At 35.8% G+C, this 13,555-nt stretch overlaps 1 protein-coding gene across 1 annotated transcript in view; it reads left to right on the forward strand.

Moving 5' to 3' along the window:
• The first annotated feature begins 697 nt into the window (after nucleotides 1–697).
• LOC132555092 (protein Wnt-16-like) overlaps nucleotides 698–13,555 on the forward strand; it is a 45,362-nt gene continuing 32,504 nt past the window's right edge. The window contains exons 1-2 of the mRNA XM_060219432.1: nucleotides 698–970; nucleotides 2,868–3,103. Of these exons, the coding sequence (XP_060075415.1) occupies nucleotides 876–970; nucleotides 2,868–3,103 (331 nt within the window). The 5' untranslated portion in view covers nucleotides 698–875. The remainder of the gene's footprint in view (nucleotides 971–2,867; nucleotides 3,104–13,555) is intronic.

Genomic DNA, 13,555 nt, shown 5'->3' on the forward strand with positions numbered 1-13,555 from the left:
AACAATAGCATTCGACCCTTTTACTAAGATATAACTCGATACGATTGTTCCGCGTCTTTTGAGTTTCACTTTAGCTACCTTTGTGACAATTCAACACGGTGGGGTACTTTTAAACAATCTAGTGTTTTCCTAATCAATTTAAAATGTTTGATCATTTCTCTCTCATATTTGCTCACGACCTCTCAACCAAAAATGACACCCTCGGCGAGTAGGACATCTTACGAAAGGTGATTGTTATCGTTGCCTATATGCATTGTCACACGATCGCATATATTTAAACACTGTGTGTAAACACCCTAGTTTTCTTTTCCATTCACACATAATAAGCAGATCATTAACTTTTGTACACGTGCGTTAGACTGTTAACCATTCTTGTAAACTTTCATACTCACTGTCCTTTTCTTATCAAATTGATATTATTGACAAAACACTGATGACTAAATACACTTAGCGAGACCCTGAGGTGATAAGTTCCTCGAGCGAAAAGCTAGTGCTAAGAGACGAAAACAAAAAAAATCTGTGGTAGCTATAGTATATATACTCTCTGTATATATTTGTACATAGGACAGTTAAAACGTAAGTATTTGACAGCGCTCACTAAGATATACGTATCAATACAAACGTTAAAAGTCACATGCGGTTTTTATCCAATCACATCCATCCTTACAACTGTACCTGTTTCTACCGAAGCCAATAGCGTATCGAGTCTGGCGATGAGAAGGACTGAATGAGTTACCATCGGGTTATCATATAGATTGTGTTGAAATGTGACGGGTCCACAGCACGAGATTTTAACTCGCCCAAATGTGTCTGTTTTCATCGTATACGGAGTTCGTTCGATCGCTATGGTGGCCCTACCTGTACTTTAAGTGAAAATGAGGATTTCTCGTTGGAGTTTCCAAGGTTGGATTACACTATATGGAGTACTTGTATTAACATGGACTCCGTCGTTTTCTCTCGACAGCTGGATGTAAGTTAATCATAGTAGACAATATAATTATATTTTTACGCATTAAATTAATTAATTAAATTAATTTAGATAAATTATGAAATATTTTTTAGTGAATATAAATACTCAAGATACCATCTACAATATGATTTTACATTTTCTAAATAGTTTTCTTCCCTAGTGATAATATCGGAATTATAACTGATTTCTTATCTCATTGCTTCAAAAGTATCGTCTAACTGATCTTAATTTACTGTGTGTGGAAAACATGTAAGAAATTTACGTACAGTAGTGTTAAATGCTTCCTATCAGGAAAAAAACACGATACAATTGCGCATTTTTTGGCGTTGCGCCACAATCGACAACTTTTCTTTTGGTGCAGAAATATCGTCGGACAGACATACGTTTAAATCTTAATCTTTTAATGTGGCACTTTTCTATTATCAGCGAGTGGGGGATAGGTCGTTAACTTTTATACCACACAGAAACATACCTATAACGTATACACTATATACCTATATATACAATTTCAAGAATGTTTTGTAAATAGTAGGTCTAACGAACTCCAATAGTGTTCCTTATGATGAAAATTTATATTTTCTTTTCGTTCCATTTTATGCTTTTGTTTAATTTCATACGCAACTTCGGTGTGTATTCCAGACTTTCAATTTAAAGAGACAGAATGCATAATTTCATCATTCAAATTCATATAAAGTATTGAAGATACTTCTTGTTTCATGATTAATTAATATTCAGTTTGATCGCCTTTGCACCTGTCTTTTAGGTAATGCACATATTTTCTCCATTGTTTTAGAGTTACTCAAAGTGTTTATTTACAAGGAGTGTTTCAGCTATAATTTACCCAATCAGGAGCACTCGATCGTTCCATATGTTAATTAATCAATTTAAGACATGAAAGTACTGTGAAAATTAGACGAAGCCTCCCCGTCCTTTGTTCTCATAGAACATTTTATATCTAATTATTTAGAATAATAAGAAATTCGGCATGCAGTCGCTAGTGGGAAATTCCATGTTTACACGTGTGGTCCCCCAAAATGCACATGCATGTATTAGGTGCAGTAACGATCGCTATAACATTGACCAATTTAAATACATAGAACATTTGGAAGATAGAAATTAAAGACGAAATAATCATGTAACAAATTTAACGGGGAAAATGTTGAAATATCTTTAATTATGGTTTTCTCTGGATTTATTGTTGTGAACATGGCGTGCCTTTTAAAAAAGTACGCCTATTCAGTATGTATTTACATCGGAAGACCCTAAGATTAAAAATCGGTTTTAAGAGATAAACAGTATGTGTTTATTTACACATTACTGTGATAAACAATCTGTATATATTTACATATGATTACGTTGATAATTTTGGAGATAAAACTTACAGTAATATCACAGCTCGATCTACCACTTGACACACTTGAAGTCTCCACTTTATCAAACAGTAGTATCAGCTCCATTAATTTCTGTCCAAGATAACACTGAAGTGTATTTTGTGCATGATCTACCACTAGCACGATCAATCTTTCAACAAAGATTGTATTCTGTTATTTCAACAATCAATTACCTTTACGTATATTGATTTCTCTTTCGAATATCTTAATTATGGATGAACCTAACGATAAGTGTAAATATAATGACAAATGAAATAAAAAGAAAATTAATTTCCGACATTAAAAATTAACTTGAATAAAGAAATATTAAACGAAAATCGATAGGTTTCATAGAATTTCTAAATAAATAAAACACCTGCTTCGAACCTTATTAAAACGCAAACCGGTTTTATAAAGGTATATATTTTGATATATTCTTAAAATAACAAAATGTTGACATGTGATTTTTCGTATTTCGGATCTATGGACATTGTGACGTAACAATGGCGCTATTTGTCCCCCTACAGGCACTTGGGTGTGTCGTCACTGGCCGCTGTCCCCCAGGACCGCGGCACGTGTAGCTCAGTCCCGGGGCTGGTGGATTTACAACAACAGGAGTGTCTTAAAAACCCCGAGTCTATTTTGTGTGTGAGCCGGGGCGCTAAGGCGGCCATCACAGAATGCCAGAAACAGTTTAAATTCGAACGTTGGAATTGTACAACGTCCCAGAACTACAGTGTATTTGGACCAGTTTTAAAGAAAGGTGGGTATGATTTAATTAAACTTGTTTTTAGACCTTTAATTCCACACGGAAATGTTATGTATATAACGAAACCCACAGCATGCTTGCAGAGTGAGGCATTTTTTTCTCATTCATAGGATAACTGTGATGGATGGCTGTATTTTTACTAATACCTGTGATTTAAGCTGTTTGGTGTATTAACTCTTCGCCATGAAACAGAAGATACATAGATATTAGACTTGATCAAAAGAAATAGAACCCTGAATATGATCTAAAAAAACAACAACAAAAACACCTTGTTAGAATATTTAGACAGATATAGAGTATTTGCACAGGGAATTTCTCCGGGCAGTTTCAGCGTTACAAACTTTACTTTTTTCTCTCGACAATTACGGGTTTTATTTTCAAATTATTCCGACGATAAACTCGTGAAATTCTGTTTAGCGAGTTCCCTCTTTCTTAAACAGGATTGACAATTATGTAACCTATCTTTGTTTTTATTTCATTTGCACCTGTATCGTTTCGCTTTCAACCATAAAGATAAAATAAACTTTGATGCCATGGAAATTCTCTTTTGGCTATTAGCATAATCCAGAAGGTTGTTTTTAATATAAAACAAAATGATAAAATTTCACACAAAGCAAGGAAGAGATAAAATTCTAGAAGCGTGTAGACAAAACACAGGTTCAATATCTTGCCAAAAACTTCCCCAACTTATTGGATAAAACTTACCCATGTAAATATGGGTTTCCACAATATCATGTTCTCGTTTTATTAGACAACCTCAGATTTTTACTTTTCCATTTGTGAAATTTCGAGTATAAGTAACAGAAAATATGTTTAGAGAATACAACAAAACATGCGGTTGGGATAAACTATGTAATTTAATAATTTTGAAAAGAAATTTGAATATTATTACTGGGTCTTATGCCAAACGTTTTCAAACCACAGAACCATGGCGATAGATTTATTGCTTTTACGCTTTTTACATTCCTATAAAAGTACATATTCATGCAATACCCCCGACCTTAATTAAGCCGAAACGGTGCTGAAATGGGGGCCAATATGGCTATAAATACACGAGGTAGGATATTATATAAACTATATCTCTCATATGACATTTTGTTGGTACCCAGTACCCGAGCCAGCGAGCGCGCTGTGATGTTGAAACCATGCCGAATATGTCTTATAGTGGGGGTCCATTTGCATTCAATGAAGTCAGCAGGGTTGATTTATATTACCTGTCTACTATTGAGGAAACTGACAACGACATATGTATATCATTTATGTTCAAATGCAGAAATGTATTTTTCTGATCTAGACAGACATGAAATATATTCAGATCACAGCGTAAGACTGCCCCGTATCGTCATAGTGAGTTAGTTGCTATCTGACGGAGCTTTGAAGAGTCGAGATACTCGGCGAACGTAGTGTAAGGTTGTTTGAGCAATTTGTTGGTGACTATAGATTAGATAGAGCCACATTTAAAGGTTTTCGTACGATACAGTGCGCACATATATCTAGAACTATAAGAGGTGCCCATTGACAACTTCGCACCTTGAGACCTATCCTTTTACCCTCGTCTGTTAAGCGAAAAAAGAATTTTATTTAGGGGTGTATATACCCTTTTAAAGGATCGCCATATGGAATAAATATCCATGTATCTAAAACTTGAGCGTCAAGCCCTGTCGATAGGAGCCCGGATAGCAAAGCTCGCGCGGTAAACATGCCGTTTTGAGGCAATCGGGCACTCTCTATAAGACTCAATCAAACCGACCAGACACTTGTAATGTATAAACACATAAAATAGACATAGGCAAGGACGTCTGTATTCATACGTTCTGCTCTATCAATCATTCATGTCTAGCGTGCAGGTATATCGCGGAAAACAAATTTTGATAATGAGCGTTTTGTTATATTTGTCGCGTCACGGGACGTTAAACGCTCAAATATGTGCTAACGTGGGACGGTACGGCTCAGATAAGGCTTATCATCACTTTGACTCTAGCTTATTAGTATATTTTATTTCAAAAAATATACATGTTTTGACAAATTACGGAAGTCCTTTGGGCGAAATGCACGTATCTGCTTATAAACGGTTATGTTTTGTTTGTTTGGTTACTGGATCTACCGCCCCATGGACAACCAGGGTCATTTTGAGGTGGTGAATACCTTACTGAACAACAAGGGGGAGGTCCGTCGTATATCATTCAGAGGAATTTGATTGACATCGATAGCACGACCACGATAACACAGATCGGTCCGTTTCTCAGATTCACAAGAAAAGCATGCTGCCTAGGGTATGGAGTGTCGAACCACGCACCAAAACCGGTCCGGGTGCTTCGTATACCAATCCAGAACCAAACATAGTCTGCTGTTCACCAATGTTCTGTGAAATAAATAAATTCTGAAATTTCTCTGGACAAATATATATATTACGGTACATCGTCACGTGACTGTATCATATAATTTTGTTCTCTAACTGGCTTTGTTATTGACTTCAATACCGATACTGTGGAAGGTAGAGTGTGTGAAGTTGAAGAACTCCGGTATAGGCAAGTCTGTGTCCTAATTTCCGTTTGTGTGATATAACAGGTAATGCCGTCTTATGGCATATCGAAACCTTTATTGTCCCTCGGTGCTAGTTGTTGACCATGTGTTATCAGCCGTTTACTCCGATTTTTTTCTTACAAAGTAACCAACACGGATAGCATTTCGTTAAACAAGCGTGATGATTTTAATTGTGACTTTATGCTGAAATTTCATGGTTGTCACGGAAATGTATTTCCTGGTGTGATATGGAGTGCGAGATATTTTCCCTGCTGATCGTGTTGTTTACTTTGTTCTCATTTGAGAACGTGACATTACTCTGATTGACCTAGATTTGCATAGAGGTTCTCGTCGATGAAGCGGACAACGATTACTCTTAAGGAACTCCAGGTTTTATCCCCTTTGACCGTTAGAGAGGTACGCATTAGATGTCTATATATTTAAAAAATGTAAATATCAGAATAAATGTTAGTATTGTGTGGATGGCCTGAGAAATGGCTACAAATCTTCAGTGTTGGAAGCAATGACGCATGACAATGTTTACTTCCGGTCTAGCGCACTCGGAATCTTGTGTATGGCAGGTTACTATGGAGGCACGAGTCTTGTGGAAGACATGCCGTTTGTGATGCGTTTCCAGTGCTCACTCCATAGCTCAGGAGTAATAACAGTTAATAGAAATTCAGTTGACACGACGTTGGCTGTCCCCATCAAACTTCATTATACAGAAGATCGAAATAGTTGTGGTACATTTACCGACACCGTCGGACGCCATGTTGAAAGTTCAATCGGCCTCCTGTCCGATAAATACTCGCTAATGTATGGTCTCTGGTCTATTCAGTCACTACACGATGGGCCAGTTAATGGCTTTTTAAATCGAACATTTACGGTAAATCTCAACTTGACGAGCGAATGAGACAAAAATACATAGAGAAACGGAATAATTTGTGCCATATCGACGAACACTTGATTTAAATAGCAATGCATCATTGCTTAGTTGGTAGTGGAGATATAAAATCCTGGTTAATATAAACACATTTCTTTCCCCCCATAATGTTTATTCGATATACAACCAATTTAAGTTTTAATGTTCAAACAAAGCGGAGACATGATCGCACTGCCGCCCTTCTCCGTCGGAGCCGACATATTCTCACTATCAGTCATCTATTAATTTTCTGTATAAATTTATAGAATAAAAAAAAAACAAAGCAATCAAAAAGAATCTCTCCTCATAGTTTCTTTCTGCCATTTTGTATTACTTCTCGACATCGCCCCTCCATAACTGACTGTAGCATTCGCCCCCTGCCGAGTCCCACGTGCGTGTTTGCTATGTGTGCTACAACATTTCAAGGTCTATGTAGCATGGATTATACAACATGGCTAGATCTACAGTCTTTCGATCTGTCCCCATCAACAAACCCAGTAAGCTATTAAGAGATGAAGCCATGCCCGGTTACACGCACGCAAATACGCGTTCTTTGCTATTTTTTCTGTGGCAATTATCAAAACGAGTCTAACGACTATGATGCAATCTTTCATCGCTTTTGGGATGGAAGAAGTGTAAGGTACACAGACAGCTTATTTCTACAGCAAACACCAGAAATTACAAAGTATTTGTTGAAGATTGTACTCCAGAACAAGAGTTGTTTTCAACGACAGCTGACTTGGACACGCGATCTGACAAATGAACCAGCAAATCTTTCGTTAACACTCAATAGAGATCATTTGAATTGAAATACTGCACCACAACTGTTGCATCATGTATTATATACAACCTTATGTAATATGATAGTACAACAACCAAACAACAGATGCGTCGAGACACTAGTACACTTTATATCAAAATTCCTTATTATGTATGACAAACAAGTAACAATATTTACGAAGTCTACAAAATACGATATTTCTTAAATAACCGGATTCTGTTTCCATTTTCATGCTCTTCTACCTTAAGTTAGGATACACAATATTGAGGTGCTTGTACATGCTACATATTCGTTCGCCACAGTTTGTTTCAATGTGACCTGATCCGGCTCTGGTTGCTATGTATCGTGCTAGCATTTTTGTTCTTCCCAAACAATATGAATGCTGCTTGAAAGTGCTCAGAATGGCGAGGAAGACTTTTAACTTGAAAGACAATGATACCAATAGATTATACTTTAGAACTTCTCCTTGAGTATGTTTAGATATCAACTGCTCTTATTTCAAATCGTCTTCTTGAGTGTGTATGGTATCATTTAGCCGGATATGATGTTGTCGTTTGCTTAACATCTTTTTAAAGGTCAAATAGTGTGACGTCAACGTGTAATATCTGATGTGAATGGAAATTTTTATTTACGTTTTATCTTATCAAGGGTCAACTATATTATCAGATACGTTTGTTTATCAGATACACGAGTGTTTGTTTATGTTTGTAACATTTGCATCTCATAACAGGCCTAAAATGACCTTGATGTTCCCACCCTCATTTACATCCCGTAACCTACCTTACTTCTTTATAATCTCTTTCCTTATCATAAGATCAAGAACATGCTATCATGCAAATTATATTTTTTCTAGCCTTACCTTTTGACCAGGCCCAACATTGGTATACTGGTCAGATATTTTCTAGATTGATTACCGGGCCCTGTGTATTTCGTGTGTTCTCTAGTTTTATTACTACAAAGGTTATGCATACCACGTGGTCTTAAATTACTTGATTAGAATATTTTACTGGTTTGCTTATAATTTTTCTCCTTCGCTTAGTTTCCTTTAGGAATACAAACAAAGCCTAGCGGAGAGAAATTGTACTAAGTCAGGTAATCCGGTTATCCCAAAATACATATATAGGGACTTTCTGGAACCAATCGACTAAATGCCTTTAGACATCACAGCAACGCGGGTAATATCACGTGGTATAATGTGTGATTCGGATTCTCTCTGGCTTTATTACTAGAATCGGATTCACGAAGGATGTATCAAGGAATTCTCTGACTTTGTTATAAGTTATCTTTACCTTAATTTTAAGAGAGGCGTTGATAATGGTGGCTGATGGTTTTTCTTATGTAATATGAAAGCTAAATTTATATAAAAAGTTGATCAAGCACTACTACCCGTGTGTGGTACCCCATGTTATCTGAAGAAACTGACAGATTTATGGAGCTATTTAAATGGTACGTCCATGAAAAAAGACATTTTTGTCGAGTTAAGCTACTTTTTTTCCTAATACCAATGTATATGTTGCGTTTTGTTAAGGTATGAAAATTTTCTTTATATAAATAACATGAGATTTCTTTTCCTTTTTATGGCGATAACACTTTATTAATGTTTTTAAAAATGTAGGTCAGGTTTTTTTTAGTTGCATTTATTACTTTTTAATTTGACTTATCAAGATATCAAATGAGACACATCTGAATGCAGCGTCAAGATGTTCTGATGTCCGTATAAAGTCTAGTGAGATTCAGGGAGACCCGACTTCTCAGTGAGTACATGATGATGTCCTCATAGCCTCATGGAATAGAAATTAGCAGACCATTCTATTTACCACGAATTTGTAGAAAAATACATAGATACTTATGATATTAACATGGATAATTCATTTGGCCTGTTATTAACTACACAGCCATGTGGTAAGGCTGCTGTGACCTGCTGTTGTTTGATGTCCTTTAATTGATCATTCGACCTACACCACAATTGATACTGAAATATGTTATTATATGAGTTTCTTGGAATCCATATTTATTTCATTTCTACATTTTACATACAACTATTCTACCTACAAGTTTTTCCCAACATCATTTGCCCGATTAAAAAAAAAATCGTTTCAGTAAGACCTTATTGGATTGGTGCAAAGCTAGATCTTGATCCTTATGTACGTGTCTGTAATAGGAATAGTGCCTTTATCAGGGAGGAAAATACAATTTAAAAACGACGAAACTTGGTTAAATACGTTTATGATTTGTGTGGCATTTCGGGCAGACGTTTTGAAATTTATTGTGCGTTTACAAATCAGATAAACGGAAATTTGATGGCGATCGGTTAGATCAATGATCACACTATTTCCTGCCATATGTTAAACCGTCACAGCTATGAGCTTGTCTAAAACTGTTTTGTTTTAACGTCCATCAATACTGTTACGTCATTTCGGGTCCAATGGGATCTTGTGAACAAACCATCTAATACCTATTGGGTTTTGATAAAGCACTTAATCATTAATGAATAAAAAAAATTGAAATCAATTACTCGACGGCGTTGAATTACTCCCGAACAACACGCCATCTCTCCATTTTCTTGGTCTAATGCGGTTGTCCGCTATATGCGGGTATGACAACAAACACAAACCTCTCACACTCGTGTTTCTCACTGTCAACCGCATCAACTTAGGCTGGAAAGCATGAATTGTAAATCAAATTACTAATGAACCAAAAGCAGCGGGCAAAAATCTTTGAAGAGAGGTAATATGAAAATATCTTTGTATCGCTTCATTAAGTTTGACTCTAGGGTCTGATGGTTTTAGCAGACCCTTTGCATATTGGTGAAAGCGAGAATAAACCGGCTTCCGTATAGTCAGAACGCTGTTTCTCCACGGTACAATGTAGCGCTGTTATATTGCAATGTGCATTCACAGATCGGCTTTTGAGAACGCCTTTACTTCACACTCAAACACCAGTGCAACAATATACAAATTATCAGATATTTTCCGACAGAATAGACATGGCTTCTTAGGTCTTAGTCGCTCATGCTTGATCATTATGTAATAAGAAAATACCAACATGACAACATCATCATAATCCCAACTCAAATTCAATAACACTAGGGCAAAATGTGAACAAAAGAAAGATATACACGGAGACTCCTGAAAAAGTACAAGGAGACGGCCCGTATTCATGAAACTGTTCTCATGCTCAAGTATAAATTTTGTGTTCAAGCCTTATGTCTTGTTTAAGTTAAAAATTAATAAATAAGGCTGATTTTGCCAAAGATTAAAAAAATTGAAAAGACTTCAAGTCAAAGTTATATTCAATGTTTATATTTGACATTTGTATTATTTTGTATGATTTAGGAGAATTATAAAAAAATGTTTTCTTGAGCACAATATCTATGCTTGAGCATGGAAATGAATATACGCCCAGATGTTTCAAACGGTCAAGTGTCTTCATCGACGATGTAAACCTATACTAAAAAAATATGTCACGTTTTCAAATGAGAACGAGGTATAAAAACAACGGAACCAACAGGCAAACTAACGAGCTTCAAGCATGTCCAGCTTCATATCGCACAAAGAAATAGAATAATCAATGAGATCACTATGACGACCGTAAAACTTTCCCATAATTTTCATCACCTAGCATATTTTGAAACTTTATTTTAACGAAAATAGTGAAAATGGAACAGGCCCTAGAATGTCGAATCAACTGCGACATGCTAACACCATAGGTTAGGGATGCAGGAATGTTGCTAATCAGAAATGTACAATTCACAACAGGGAAAGTTGGAATCATCACGCTTATCACACAGCTTGGTGGAAAGCTGTCCGTGTTGGTTTCGTTGTAGAAAAAGATCGAGATAAGCAGTTGATGTATCAGAGAATGTCGTGTCCTTGGTTTCAAATCCTGTTGGGTATCATATACTATAGATAAGGTCAATAAAATTCTTATTTATAGACAAGACGTCATCAATATATCTACAAGTGATCAATCTAGATCACTGCAAAACTGAAAATTCAAATATTTCGAAAGAACATTCAGAAATTTGATATCATAACAACAATAATCATTTGAAATATTTATTCCCGAAATATACATTCTATTTCCAGTTGTGGTGAAGAAAGTAAAGGGGTAATTCAAACATAATTCGAAAAGGAAGCTTTCAAGATCAAGAAAAACAGATATTGAAACTTTTATGGAATATACATCTATTTGAAAATCGATGTTACGACTCTAAAGAACCATATTTAGAGACAGGGATATTGAAGTCTGCTATTCTCAATGTCTCTCTGTTTCAGATCTTCACACTGATTTCTGTAAAACGTATATACAGTTTTTTACCTCAGTTAAATTAAATCAGAATTGTAAAACCCTAACAGCTGATTTAAATAGTATTTACGACTCGAACGTAATTACAAAACGTGCATGCTTTTATTTCAGGACGATGATCGACACGAATACGGAATAGACGCTACGTGACAAAAACTCGTTCAATTTAATAGCAGGGCTTGAAGTTGTTTTTTCATTAATGAAAGTTTTGCGCATGACTTAGGGTTAAAGCGATATTGATAACTGGTGCAATGAGAATGGTTTTCGCTTTAATTGATTTATCGTAATAGTCTAGGTAAAACGTTAATTATAATTACTTCAGATATTTTCTTAATATTACCAGATAGCTGTTGCAGTGTCCGATTATATTTGTAACCGTTCTAAGGAAACGACTTGCCTCAGATGTATATAAATAGTTAATTACAAGATTAGATCGGAAACAGTCCCCTAGACCTGGCAAATAGACATCTAGCCCTAGTAGGCATGCACTTTTGCTCAGTGTGAAATGGGAAAATCAGTAAATTTTGGCACAAAGTGCAAGGTGTCTGTTGCAGAGTCTCTTACATGGGGTTGATTTTAGGCAAGATTTTCTAGTCTAAACACCTAGATGTTTCTATGGTATTTGTATTAGTATTGCTATCAAGTTTGATAGTAGACTTATGTGAAATAGTTCCGACAAGAAACACGCTGGAGAAGAAAATTCAATGTTCTGACAAACCTTGACTACAGAAATATTTTGATTATTTCGTGAAAATGGTTACGTCATAAAATATCTTCAAACTTAATTTGAGCAGTACCAGATGAATATTCTCCCAAATAACATTATGAGAACTGAAGACAATTAACAAATTTAGCTAAATATGGTATCCTCTGTTATCAACTGTTCCTTATAATACAAGCAATTTCTCTGGATTAGGTAGACATTGATTTTTAGTCGGATCATTTAAACTAAGGTTTTGTTACTTCAAGACAATAAAACAACGTTTAGGTGGACATTGACCAATCGATAAATCTCCGCAACTGGCGGATGTCTGTGACCTTAAGCAACTTCGTGAACGAGACGACCTAATTATGACCGGAAACAATCCAGATCTCGTCTGAAATCTTGCCTTATCTTCATACTTGAATATCACACTGAATTATCAAAAGTACCGGCTCAGGGGTGATTTAAGTCCTTACGGGCCATATTCATACTTTTCTCTCGTGACTATACTAAGGGTCAATATAAAGAGATAGGTTCACAAGACAAACAAGCTATACGATAAATTTGTAAACAAGGTATGAATAGGTAAATCGCGTAACTTACTGTTAACTGCTACGAACTACCTACGGCAAACGCTCGGTTTTATCGGTTCCTTGCCAAAGGTCTCTCGTGTTGCCATGCATTTATACCATATAAATAACCAGTATTAGGAAATTTCAACAATAACCTTCTGTGAGTTTACGTCTTTGGAACAGTAAATCTTCACCACAATGACAGAAGTTTATCCATGGGCAATTTCTGCGCAGGAACGCACATTCTTACGAAGATAGACTCTTTAATTTACTGGCGAGTTATAATGCTCGGTATTGGAGTAATACTCTAGTTGACAGAAACGAGGCCGTAGCGGGGATACGGAACACAATGGATTACAATAATAAAAACCAGAAAGGGCAAAGGAATTCCGCTTATCATTTTTGTGTTTGTCGAACACATGATTTCGTTGCGCCTACGCCGGAAGCATATGTGTACAGTGAAAAGTGTGAATAATTGATTCACAAATTATCCATGATCTATAAAAACAAAAACGTTTTAAGGGGTATATAATTAAGGTGATGAAAGACAAAAAGAACAATGGAAAGATAAAGGGAGACTAAATATAAGTATAAAATGAAGCATAAGGGCACAATTATGGTACTTTAGTTATACAAT

The sequence above is a fragment of the Ylistrum balloti genome, unplaced genomic scaffold, assembly GCF_031769215.1.
Source record: "Ylistrum balloti isolate Yb309-2 unplaced genomic scaffold, AGI_CSIRO_Ybal_v1 Utg370452, whole genome shotgun sequence".
Lineage (NCBI taxonomy): Eukaryota > Metazoa > Mollusca > Bivalvia > Pectinida > Pectinidae > Ylistrum > Ylistrum balloti.